This window comes from Agelaius tricolor, unplaced genomic scaffold (genome assembly GCF_023055355.1).
Source record: "Agelaius tricolor isolate 1412-34295 unplaced genomic scaffold, bAgeTri1.0.p SCAF_4, whole genome shotgun sequence".
In the NCBI taxonomy this organism is placed as follows: Eukaryota; Metazoa; Chordata; class Aves; order Passeriformes; family Icteridae; genus Agelaius; species Agelaius tricolor.
The window spans coordinates 34,461,141-34,473,368 of NW_027269264.1; the positions used below are offsets into that span (position 1 = coordinate 34,461,141).

General features: G+C 35.5%; 1 protein-coding gene across 1 annotated transcript in view; it reads left to right on the forward strand.

The window, feature by feature from the left end:
* Positions 1 to 12,228, forward strand: part of SV2C (synaptic vesicle glycoprotein 2C) — a 119,723-nt gene that overhangs the window by 91,646 nt on the left and 15,849 nt on the right. The window contains exons 7-12 of the mRNA XM_071425223.1: positions 1,183 to 1,293; positions 2,908 to 2,996; positions 3,351 to 3,515; positions 6,196 to 6,329; positions 7,654 to 7,853; positions 8,735 to 8,898. Of these exons, the coding sequence (XP_071281324.1) occupies positions 1,183 to 1,293; positions 2,908 to 2,996; positions 3,351 to 3,515; positions 6,196 to 6,329; positions 7,654 to 7,853; positions 8,735 to 8,898 (863 nt within the window). The remainder of the gene's footprint in view (positions 1 to 1,182; positions 1,294 to 2,907; positions 2,997 to 3,350; positions 3,516 to 6,195; positions 6,330 to 7,653; positions 7,854 to 8,734; positions 8,899 to 12,228) is intronic.

The following is a 12,228-nucleotide window of genomic DNA, read 5'->3' on the forward strand; positions in this document are numbered from 1 at the left end:
AAACTTGACCTTTATCATCAATATTGCTATTCCCTGATGTCCTGTAATCCACTGTGATACATTAGAGGTGGGGGCAGAGGTTGTCCTCATTCTGTTAAGAAGAAACAGAAACTATGTCTAACTTCTGAAACTGCAGCCAAACACCAAACATGCAGTCTCTTGCTCTCTCCTTCCTTCTAAGTCCCTTTTCCTACTTTATTAATTTTCTTTCTGTTCTCGACTCATCTTTTAAAATAAATTGTGGATGAATACACTGCCTTTTGTGATATCATTATGAAGCTGGGACCAGAGCAGAAACTAAAACAGAAACCATACATTACTATATGTTTGTCAGGTCTTGTGTCTGGAAAGACCATGGTTCTGCCTTTTAATTTTCCTTTTTCCTTTAATTCTTTTTTATCTTTAGCTTCTTTTTTTTTTCCACTTTTACTCTCTTGTGTAGCAGAACCACATCCTGGTTCTGCTACACAAGAGAGTAAGATTAAAAATTAGCTTTGCAGGATGCATTACATTCTCCATCACTGGTCATTTTCAATATTTTTCCCCTGATGTCTGTTTATCTCATTTCACTTTAGATAAGTAGATGATTGTTCATAACAGCAATAATATGCATGGTTCCAGATAATTTTACCTAACTTTTCTCTTCATTAAATTCTCTGTTTAACACTAGAAAAACTAACAAAGTAATAAAAGGTTGTCCAACTACTAATTCTTGACATTTTGAATTCTTCTGCTTTCATGGTTGTGTCTTTAATCAAATCACTTCCAACAATGTTGTGATAGCAAATCAGAAACAGTTTGAAGGCAAATTCTGGGCATGGCTAACTGGAGGATGAAATTAATGTTTTATCCTTTGTGGCATTGGGGGTATATGCAACAACTCTCTAGAAGAATATGATAGCAACAGCTTATTGTAGCCAGAGGAAATGTATTTCCTGCATGCCTTGAACATAGTTTTCTGAAACTGTTACCTCCATAAAGACTTCAGCAGTACAATGTGTTAATATTCCTTTATAAACCTAAAACATGTCTAGTGTAGACACAGGTTGAGTATCTGCTCATTTTAGTAGTAGTATCTGCTCATTTTAGTAGTTGAGTATCTGCTCATTAAGTAGGTGTAATAAACCCCAGCAATACTTCTCTGTAGGCAGTTCATGATTTTTGTTCTGTTTTTATTTCTAGGTTACCAGAATCAAAACACCTAAACAGATAGATGAGCTCATAGAAATTGAGAGTGATACTGGAACTTGGTACAGGAGGTGTTTTGTAAGAATCCGCACAGAGCTGTATGGTGTAAGTAACAACATCTCTGTTCATTCTGTAATCACCTTTTTAATTAACTTTCAGAAATTAGATGGATTTGCTGAGTCCTGCTGTTGATAGCTGCAATGGTACATTTTCCATGCAACTGAGGGAATAAGGAACCAGTGTAAGGTTTTGGTTTCCTGACCCAGGAAAAATGCAGGTGAATCATAGAGCTTTATCCCAGCTTCAGAGGAGGAAAATGCTGCATTGGTCCTCACAGAAGTGATGGCTAATAACTACATGGTGATATTCATAAACAGCACAAAATAACTATGTATTGAGAATGTGGATCAATATATATGTATGGAAGGAGGTGATACACGAGTAGATGAAAAATTATCAGGAGGAAAATGAGGCAGCTACATTAGTTAAAAATTATAAATTCATTAATAAACTGTGTACATTAATGCCTTTGTAAGGCATTGTATCTGCATGTATTTTTTAGGTATTTCAGATGTTTTACCAGAAAAATATTTTAGAGCTATTTCAGATTTTAATACAAGCTTGCTGGGACTGTGCTTCTTATCCTTTTGTTAATTTTTCTTTAAAACCAAAATTACATAGTATCTTTTGAGCCTTGCAACAAAAATTGAAACAGTCCTCATTAATTAATCTTTTAAAAGTTCAAAACTGTCTTTTCACAGCTATTAAAAATCTGTCATTTCAAGCTCTCTAGAACTATGATGAAGTGTTGTTAAGTGAGGTTTGTCACAAATTACTTTGTTAGGAAAAGTCACATTTTCCCCAGGGAAAAGAAAAAATGCCAAAATCTGCCTACTTTTACAATTACTGACCAAAAATGGAGCACTTGAATACTAAAATATTATTATTTGGCTGTTATATTACTAAACCAGCTTTCAAGGAGCTGCAGCTTGGTTGGCTCACATCCTTTCTTATATCACTAGACTAGACCCTGGGTCAGAGTCATCACTGCATGATATATATTGGGGCCTCTGAGAACAGATTTCCTCCTCTCCTCTCCTCTCCTCTCCTCTCCTCTCCTCTCCTCTCCTCTCCTCTCCTCTCCTCTCCTCTCCTCTCCTCTCCTCTCCTCTCCTCTCCTCTCCTCGAAGAGAGGGAGAGAGATGAGAACACCATTCTCAGTCAGTTCCACTACACTGTCTCTGACCCTGTGGTACTCCCACATTTTCCTCATATAGTGCAGGCATCAATTTCTAGCCATAGTAGGTTACAATATATCAAACTGTGATTGTATCCCTAATTATGGAATATGGTTTGTCTAATACTGGGAAGTGAGAAGAAAACATTTCTAAGACAATCCCTGGTTTATTTGAAAAAGTAAAATGAAGCTGTCTAGAGATGAAGAAAGTTTGGGGTGATCAGAATAAGGTTGAATTTTTGTACATAGTCCACCCTGGTTGCAAAAAAAAAATTTATACGAGACTACAGTATGTTCTTGCAGCTGAGAAAGCAAATCACATCCTGGCCTGTGTTAAAAGAAGTGTGGCCAGAGAGCTGATTTGCTCTCTCTCATGCCCTGAAGAAGCAAGCAAATAAGAATCAAATATCTTCTAGCCTTTAAGAAAACTGTTCAAAATAAATGAAGATATGTAAATAAATGTGTTTCATAATGATTTACAGATTTGGTTGACATTTATGAGATGCTTCAACTACCCAGTGAAGGATAATACAATCAAACTTACAGCTGTGTGGTTCACCCTGTCTTTTGGGTAAGAGTGGTTGAGATTTAACCATTTTTTGTAGTCTTGACAGACAGAAAAATCATCTGCATGTAAATTTCTGACACTATAATCATCTGTTTTATTCAGGATCTTTCCACAAAATGCTGTGTTTGTCAGTTAGTCTGTTCTTGGTTGCAAACCTGACTCATCAGGAATACCTTCTTTGAAAAACTGACATCTTCTGGTGTCAGCATCTTTCAATAATTCTATATTATGGAGGATTTTGTTCTGATGGAGCAACAGCTCAGTCACATAAGTGTCCAAGGGAGCTGCTCATTCACACCTCGCACAGATTTCTGAATGAGTGAGATTGGTGCCTGAAGTTTTTCTGGTTTTCCACAGCTACTATGGCTTATCTGTCTGGTTTCCTGATGTCATTAAACATCTGCAGTCAGATGAGTATGCATCCCGAGTGAAACATTTCCGCAACGAGGAGGTCTCACATTTCGTCTTCAACTTCACACTGGAAAATCAGATTCACAGCAATGGAGAATACATCAATGACAGGTCTAGAGGTTTCCTAATATCTTGACTTAGTTGGAATAAACAGATGCATGTTTTAGAGCTCATCCTAATAACCCGTTTTTTTTCCATGAAGTAATGATAGATGGTTTTGTTACCTTTTAGTGAATATTTATTTCTGTTCTTAATTTCTTATGACTCATGAGCATGGGAAGAAATGTACATGCCCTTGTGGTTCATGTGTGAGGATCCACCATGCAAACCCAGCTTCCTCATCTTCCTGCAAAACAGACCAAAAAGCCTACGTCAATTTTACTTCCTTTCACAGTGGGATTCAAAGGTTTTCAGATCCAACATATGCAGTATATTGTAGGGGGCTGGGAAAAGATGTACTTTCATCTCTGTTGCTGCTTCTTTTTTTTTTTTTTTTTTTTATGAAAGACACTTCTGTGAACAGACTGAACATTGGGAGGTTAGGATCTTATCACAGAAAAATGAAAGCTAAACGTTACTGTAAACCAATGAAAAGCATGAACAGCTCTGAAATGGGAAACACCACCCTGGGAATGCCTTTTGTGATTTTTTTAGCCAAAGGCAAATATATTAAGGCTATATCTGGACTTCACAAATAACTAGATAACTTAGGGGAAAATTAAACACAGCTGGTTTAGATATCTGGTTTCTATTAAGAAATGTACACACCAACCATGTGAATAGTCTGCTGGAAGGCATGATAATAAGTAATTATTATTTCCATACGAAAATCTATATGTAAGTGAATAAAATTGATTTTGTGATGATTTAGTAGTAGTGCTTGAGTTTTGACATAGTTAAAGGTTTATGTATAGAAGAAAAAAATAGCTGTTATGTAATTTTCAACCTAGACATAACTTCCAAGTCCCACTTCTTTCCAGAATGTAGATGTTCTCCTAAAATCAGAGAACTGTCTGTAACTGAGGTTGTATCAATTTAAACAGAATATTCTTGTAAAACACTAAATCTAACATTAATTTATGGTAAATCAGTAATGTACTCTTTCAAATGTGCAAATTTAATATGCCTCTGAGACTTATTCGGGATTCACAAAACATTTTACAGGAGATGAACCTATTTGATATCCTTGCTTCATAAATGTTTCAATACCCTACTCACCTTCAATCTCACTGTTTCCTTCATGTTCTTTCTTAATGAGAAGATCCATCAATACTTGACTTTTTAATACATTGCTTTTCTGTTGAGTTTTAATTCAAATCATTGTGACACCAATTTTAATGTGGTCACATACTTCCTGTATGAAGGTAAAAAGTGCATCAGAAGAATGTAGAACATGTAGTTCTGTCATTTTTGTTTTAACTGACTAATCTAGTCACTATATTTTCTTTGTTCTCTTCTGGAACTAGTCTACATTTTAGAATGGAAAGTGCTGTATGAAAAATGATAATGAGTAACTCCAGCCTGATTTTAATCAGTCTGTCACAAATGAGAAATTATATAGTAACTAAAACTAATGGGCTGAAAACACAATTCTTCTGACCAATACAAAAAAAGAATTCATTGGTTAGTAAGTCACTTAGTGTGATAAATACTAGCTTTTTCTCTCCTTTCTCATAAAGATGTGGTTCCAAAAAATTTATTCATGAGAGAATTTAATTCCTGCTCCTTTGTAGATAGCATATTTTTTGTGTTCCTATTCCTACTATTACTGTTCTTATAAGAATAATACTTAGCTAGTGACACTAGGTTTGATTAGAATAAGGTTGGATCTGTGTTTGGAAGCAAAAACTGCCCTTTTTTTCCACATCTTCATGTGAAATAAAAGACATCACAAAAATAATGATGCCATTCCACATATTTGTTATGGTTGCTGATGTTAGCATAATCATGTTGTTTGGTAGAATTTTACTAAAAAAGTCTTACTCAAAAAAGCATTGTTTTAGTCTAGTGACATGGGGGTAGAAAGTCACTGTAAGTAATATAATTTGTCACTGATTTTTCTAATTTTATTTTGATAAAATCTAGGTTAAATGAGAGTCAGTAGGAAGGAGGATGTTCATAAATAAAGCTGACAGCAAATTTTTTATGTTTTATGTACATAGTAATTATAACTATAATTGCATCCATAGGCACAGAATTAATGAGGACATACTTACAGTTAGATGTCTAGCTGTGTAACTGGCAATGTAACTTTTTATTCATGTTATAGCCATTTGTGAAAACAATGCTTAACACCTGTATGTTTTGCATTTGAGCCTAACCCAGTAACCAGTGTGCTCTTCTGACAAATCAAGATTCTTTTAAAAATTCTTTATTTTCAGCTTGTTGGTATTAGCTAGTGTTTGTTTATTCCCAGGGACTCAATATCTGAAGCATGATCTCCCTGTTTCCAGGTGTAATGTCAAATTACTAGCAATTGTGATTTCACAAGGCTGTATCATGAATTTCATTACATTGGTTTTGATTGATGATTAAGGACAAGTAACAACAGAAATATTATCAAATAAATTATATTACCAATTTGGGCCAGTAACTACGTGGTGTTATTTGTCTTACTAATTCTTCTGAGCAATAGTATTCTAGAATTAGTTAATCATTAATCACATCTGCAAAATGCATCAAAGGAACCATTGTTACTGGGATTGAGATTTTTTTTAGATATAAACAGCTGCATCTGTTGCTATTTCACAACTATGAAGGTAAATTGACAGCAATTCTTTGCATTGGGCAGGTTTATTATGATGAAGTTTAAATCAGTAACCTTTGAAGATTCACTTTTTAAGAACTGTGTTTTTGAAGACATCACTTCACTGAACACATACTTCAGGAACTGTACTTTCGTGAATACCACCTTCTACAACACAGGTATGAGAAACAGCCTCAAATGCCTATTGGTCAGATGCATGTTTTCATCTTACATTTATAATTTCTGGATTTCCAACAAGACATACAAGAAGTCCTCTTGTAGTATAATCATAATAATAATAATAATAATAATAATAATAATAATAATAATAATAATAATGATCATAATCATAATACTTTATAAAAAGCAGCTAGCTTGTTACAACAGAGAAGTGAATGGATCTCACTGAACAAGAAATACTGCAGGCCTAATAGTGCCTCAGAAAATGAATTATTTATTTTATTCACATAATAAGTGATTTATTTTTCATCTTTGATTTCAACCATCTCCAAAGAGATTCAGTCTGGACAGAAGAAAATGCATTTACCATTTTACTGGTAGCTTTAACTACTGTATTTTTATTTAGTGCAAAAGGGTCTGGTGAAATACTTCGTTCACTCTGCTTGCTGTGGCATGGGAATCTGAGTATAGGATTCAAATTACCTGGTCTATATTCATTCCAAATCTCCTAAGTATTTTGTGACAAAAATATGAATCCATATTTTCATATGTTTAAACAGAAGACTTACTTTTTTTCCAGTTTAATAAAACATAACTCAAAGTAGAACATGGACAACTAAGCTTGTTGAAAAGATGGGGCACTTCTTCCCACTTTCTAACTACGGCAGTCATAACAGTAACAGACCTGGGTTTCAGAGCAAGCAATGACTTTAATGTGGAAGGAAGGTGTTCTTGGTTCAGGTTTATAAGGCTGACAAAAGGAATGGGAAAATAAAAGGAATACAGGGGTAGTTCTCTGGAATGGTATTGGCAGAAGAATCAACTACATAGAGTAACTCATCTATGGACAAGCTGAAGACCATGAGTCCTTCTCAGGAACTAAAATCAGTTTAAACTAAATTCCACGGGAATATTTCCCTTAAAGGAAGTCAAACCAAACTGACCACAGTTGACAGTCTCCTCAGGAAATAGTAGGCCGGATACTGAGAAAGACTGAGTAATAGAAACTTGCAGCTACCTAGCACATTTTATGGAAGACCAGCTGGTGCTGAAAGGCCTTAACCAAATACAGTCCAGCCAGGGTAACATATAGTACTAAAACTTCCTAATTCCAGGCTTTAGTTGGTCCTTTTCAAGAGCTTTGCAAATTTTTCTAGTAAGATAAAAACTATCAAAATTACCAGCAGTAACTAGTGCCCTTTTTGCAAAGCTGTGAAAGCTCCAAGTTGTCATTACATTTGCTTGAATTTGAAATGTTTTTAATCAAAAGTTGCACATGGAGTTGGCTGTTAGCTGAAATTATTCTTTTTCTTCTTTCCACAGATCTCGAGCAGTATAAATTTGTTGACAGTGAATTGATAAATTGCACATTTTTTCACATCAGGACAGGATGCCAGATTTCTTTTGATGATGACTACAGTGCCTACTGGATCTACTTTGTTAATTTCCTGGGAACTTTGGCAGTGTTACCAGGAAATATTGTGTCTGCTCTCCTGATGGATAGAATAGGACGGTTAACGATGCTAGGTAGGGGCTTCACTTTGGTACAGGGAACCTCAAAAGTAACATGTCCTCTTTTCAAGGAATTTGGCTAGAGAAATGAAAAACATTATTTCTGCAGATATGTCATTTGTGTACCATCATAAATACTATTTTTAAAAGCCCCCAGTTTTGAAACTCTAGGGAAAAAAGGGATCTGTAGCCACCTGTAGTTGCTCTTCCACAGATATTACAAGACCATGGTCTAAATTCTAAATTCCAGGCATTTAGAATGAGATTTTGGAGACTGATGACCATTGGTTTATCTCTGCTCCAGCTGAAAGGAAGGAAAGGTGTGCACAGGTGACCCTCAGCTAGTGGAGCAGGTCCTGGAAAGTATCAGCTGTTCTTTGTCTGTTATCTATTTTGCATAGGAACACAGTTGAAAGGTATCTCCTGTGGATTGTCTACAATGAGAAATCTGTTTTCAATTTGCTTAAATAACTATGTGGTAGTTCATTGTCATTATTTTCTAGGACAATATCCCTATATAAATACATGAAAATAAATACAGCATTTTTATTATAATATATGAACACGTTTCATGTAATTGCAAAAGATGATCATCTAAGAATAATGGGAGTAGTTTTGCTCAGGCATCTTGCTTTGGGAATTCAAAGAAGCTTCCAACCTAATACTTTGTGGTATATTTTGATATGTGAGAAGTCATATCTTTTTCTGTGACCTCCTTTCTTCAAGATTTGTCTTTTTGTCTGGCCTTACCAGTGGAGGAAGTCTCTTTGGTTTTTAACTCAAATATTTGGGTCACTTATTTAGCTACACTGTGTGCATAGAAATAAAAGGCAAAACAAAGGTTATTCTTTATATACAACTCCACTACATGTTTGTTTCACCTGCCTTGTACCTAGGTGGTTCCATGGTTCTTTCTGGCATCAGCTGTTTTTTCCTGTGGTTTGGGACCAGCGAATCCATGATGATAGGTATGCTGTGCCTCTACAATGGCCTCACCATCTCAGCATGGAACTCTCTAGATGTTATTACTGTGGAGCTGTATCCTACAGACAGAAGGTATGTGCAGTTACATCTCCCATAAACTCACTGAAACTATGTACCAGCAGAAATGGCAAATAGAAATTATTTTATATGGGCCTTACTGAGTTAGTGATGTTTTGAGAGGGCCAAATTAATAATTTGTCCTATGAAAAACAAAGGGAAACAATGAGGGGTTTTGAGTAACTTAGTATGTATTTGCATGAAATATCTCCTAATCAGGAAAATACCATACATGTAGTTTCATTTGAAAGCAGAAGGTCTAGCAGCTACTCCCATTTAAAACACAGCTAGTATTTCTGAAAACAATAATGGAGTATCTTCGAGTTTCCTGTAGTTTAACTGTATAAAAGGGCAGTAGTTGGTCCAAACCAGAAATACAGCTGCATTTGTCTGTTGACTGTGAAATGGTAGGAATCTTGATAAAAATCACTGTCTGAACCATGCTGTGCTGCTGATCAGTCTGCTCTGAATTTGTATGCAGTGTAAACTAAGTGGGTAAAAATTATCTTGGGCGCTGCTCTTGACTCTTCAGGGCTCTTGCAGGAAATCTCAGGACAATTTTCAAATCCTGCATTGCTACTAGATAACATAGGTTGGGGTTTTTTTTGGATACAGGGCACTTTTTAATCCTGACCTTACACCACTTAACGGACTGAAGGAAGAACTGTTGAATCATATTCTGTTGTATGGGGAGTGCAAAAATGTAAAAGCTGTGCTATCTTGAAATGACTTGAATACTTCTCCCCTCTCAAATCCCTAAAAATATTTAAGTAAAATTTCCCAGATTCCTAAAAAAGGACGTTGTGTCCTTTCTCCTGTTGCAGTGCTAATTATTATGTCATCCACTGGATAATTGAAATGCAGTGAAAAATATTTCCAGTTTATAAATGAATGATGCCTTACTGGCAAGTGTAATTTTTTTGAAAGGAGTTATCTTGTCTTTAACATTGTCCATGAAGAGATTTAGAAAAGTGTAGACTAGCTTCCCTGTTTTCCTTTCATTGTCATTTTAAAATTATGTGCTTCTTCAGACAAGAAATTGATGTCCACAGCTGTAATTATATCAAGTAATGATACCAGTCTATTTATGAATCCCAGGCACTGAGCTTCAAAATTAAGTGCTAGTATTTTTAATACACCTCAGGAAATTGCTCTTCTGGCAAGAACTCTTCCACAATCCAAATACTATGAAATAATTTTAATAAATATCCTGTAGAAATGACCATCTTTTGGGTATTCCTGAATGTAATAGCCACATACGTTTTCTTAAAATGAAATAAAGAAAAATTATTGGAAAAGTCATTGCTGTTAATGGAAAAAAAAATAATGACTAGGAATGATAAAAAGAATCTAACTGATATTTATCTATATATATCTATACAGATGTTAAGGCATCTGCAGTTGTATCTACAAGTGGTTGTTTTTCATAGATTCCTCTAGCTTTGGGATTATAGCAATTTCTTACTCAACTTTTCTCTATTTAAAAATCTTTTGTATGCAGGAATTACTGTCCAGAAACAGAACCTTAATTGAAGCTGAGTTGTTTTTTACAGCAAATCAGAGAAAAAACTTGTCCCCTTGAATTATCAGTGCAAAAAAGCCAATAGGTAAATGTACTTGTGCCTGGAAAGACATTGTTGACATGGGCTTTTGATGAGACTTTTTCCCAGAAGTTCTGATAGTGATGGAATCATGACTGCTAGTTTTTGCCAGCTTGGTTATGAGTAAACAACCAATTCGAGATTTTTTTTTAGACGGGCAAAGCTACTTCTTATTTTGTAGAACTTTTCGAAAATTAATTCCTTCAGGGACTCAAATAACTTGCTTACAAGAATGCTTGTCTGAATTTTTTTTTATCCAGACTAGCTGCAGTTTAACAACCAGCATTGCTCACCTCTCATAGTCCTGGGTTTCCTTCTCAGACTCCTGTGATCTCCATAACCAGGCACAGCTTGCCACAGTTTGCTGGGAATTTCCAGCTTCTGCAAGTAACTGTCGGGCTGAACAGCCTTTCTCAGCATATGTGGAACATGAAGCTTCCTGACCTGTTTTTTCATATAAAATCCTTCGTACTTAAGATGACATTCTCTTTTGCTACAAAGCAAAAACACAACAAATTCCAGAGTGAATCTGGTCCTGAAACTGGCTTCCAGATTCTCCTGTAAAGGGAATCTAAGCACAAAATCCTTCCTCACTCTGTCAGCGTTTAATACTATTTTCTTACAGCCTATCAGTGAAATGACCACAAATGTGCAGCAAAGGGTAGCTGGAAGTTGGGCTCAAAGGTAGATGGGTGGAAGGAGGCCAGTTCATGCTACCATGCACAGGAGGCTGGACTGGGTAGCCTCTCCTTTTCCTCCTCTTGGAGACCAGCCAGTTCCTGAACTGCAGGGGCTTTGCTGGTGTCATGCAGTATAATATGAAAGGTGTTTCATAAATCGCACTCTAGCTATTTAGGGATCATACTGGCTTTTAGCCAGGTAGGAGTGTGGTAAACAGTTTGGCAATGTGCAGTCTATGTGATACAGGGTACACATTTCAGTTTATTCTTCATCAGCTATAGTTGCTTCAAAATCTTGACAGATTTCGATTCTGTATAAATTCACACTCATCAATATATTTACATTTTAGTTTACTAATCCCTGGAATTGAGGTAACTAGTTTGTCCTACTTTCTTGATGAGTACTGCCAAATTTTGTATTATTTTAGGTTAGCTTTTGCTTTCACGTTCTTCATAAAACATCAGCTGGTTTGTACAACTGCTGTAATAGATATTAGAGGATGTATAAATTTCAAATGGTTCTCAGGTAAATGAGGAAGTTGTGTTCAAATAGAAAATAATGTTACTAATGTTGGTCATGTGTGTTTCTGTCTTCTAGATGATATATATGAAGTTATTAATAATATTTTGATAATATTCTACCATTTTTTAAACTTTTAAATACACAAACTTTAAAAGACGCTCATGATAGCTAGATATAAACTAGCTAGTGATTTTCAACAAGCAAGTAAATTAATACAGCTCAAGAATATAAAGAACTTCTATTTGCTCTTGTCTCTTCTCTTGTCCTTTACCTTATATTCTTAATGGACTCTGCTATCCATCAGGAGAAGAAATCTGTAGGCTGGAGTGTGTGACACCAAAAATTCCAGTCACTGAGCATTTTAGAAGGAGGAATGGGCTGAAAGTGTAACTTCAATACAGCCATAGGTGCCTAGCACTCCAGCAACATAAACCTGAAGGTGCTAAGCTGAGCACCTAGAAAATATGAAATGTGTGCTTAAAGATCATTTTGTTAGCTTTTTGGGACTTGCTTGCATCATATGCAAATTCTGCGACAGGAG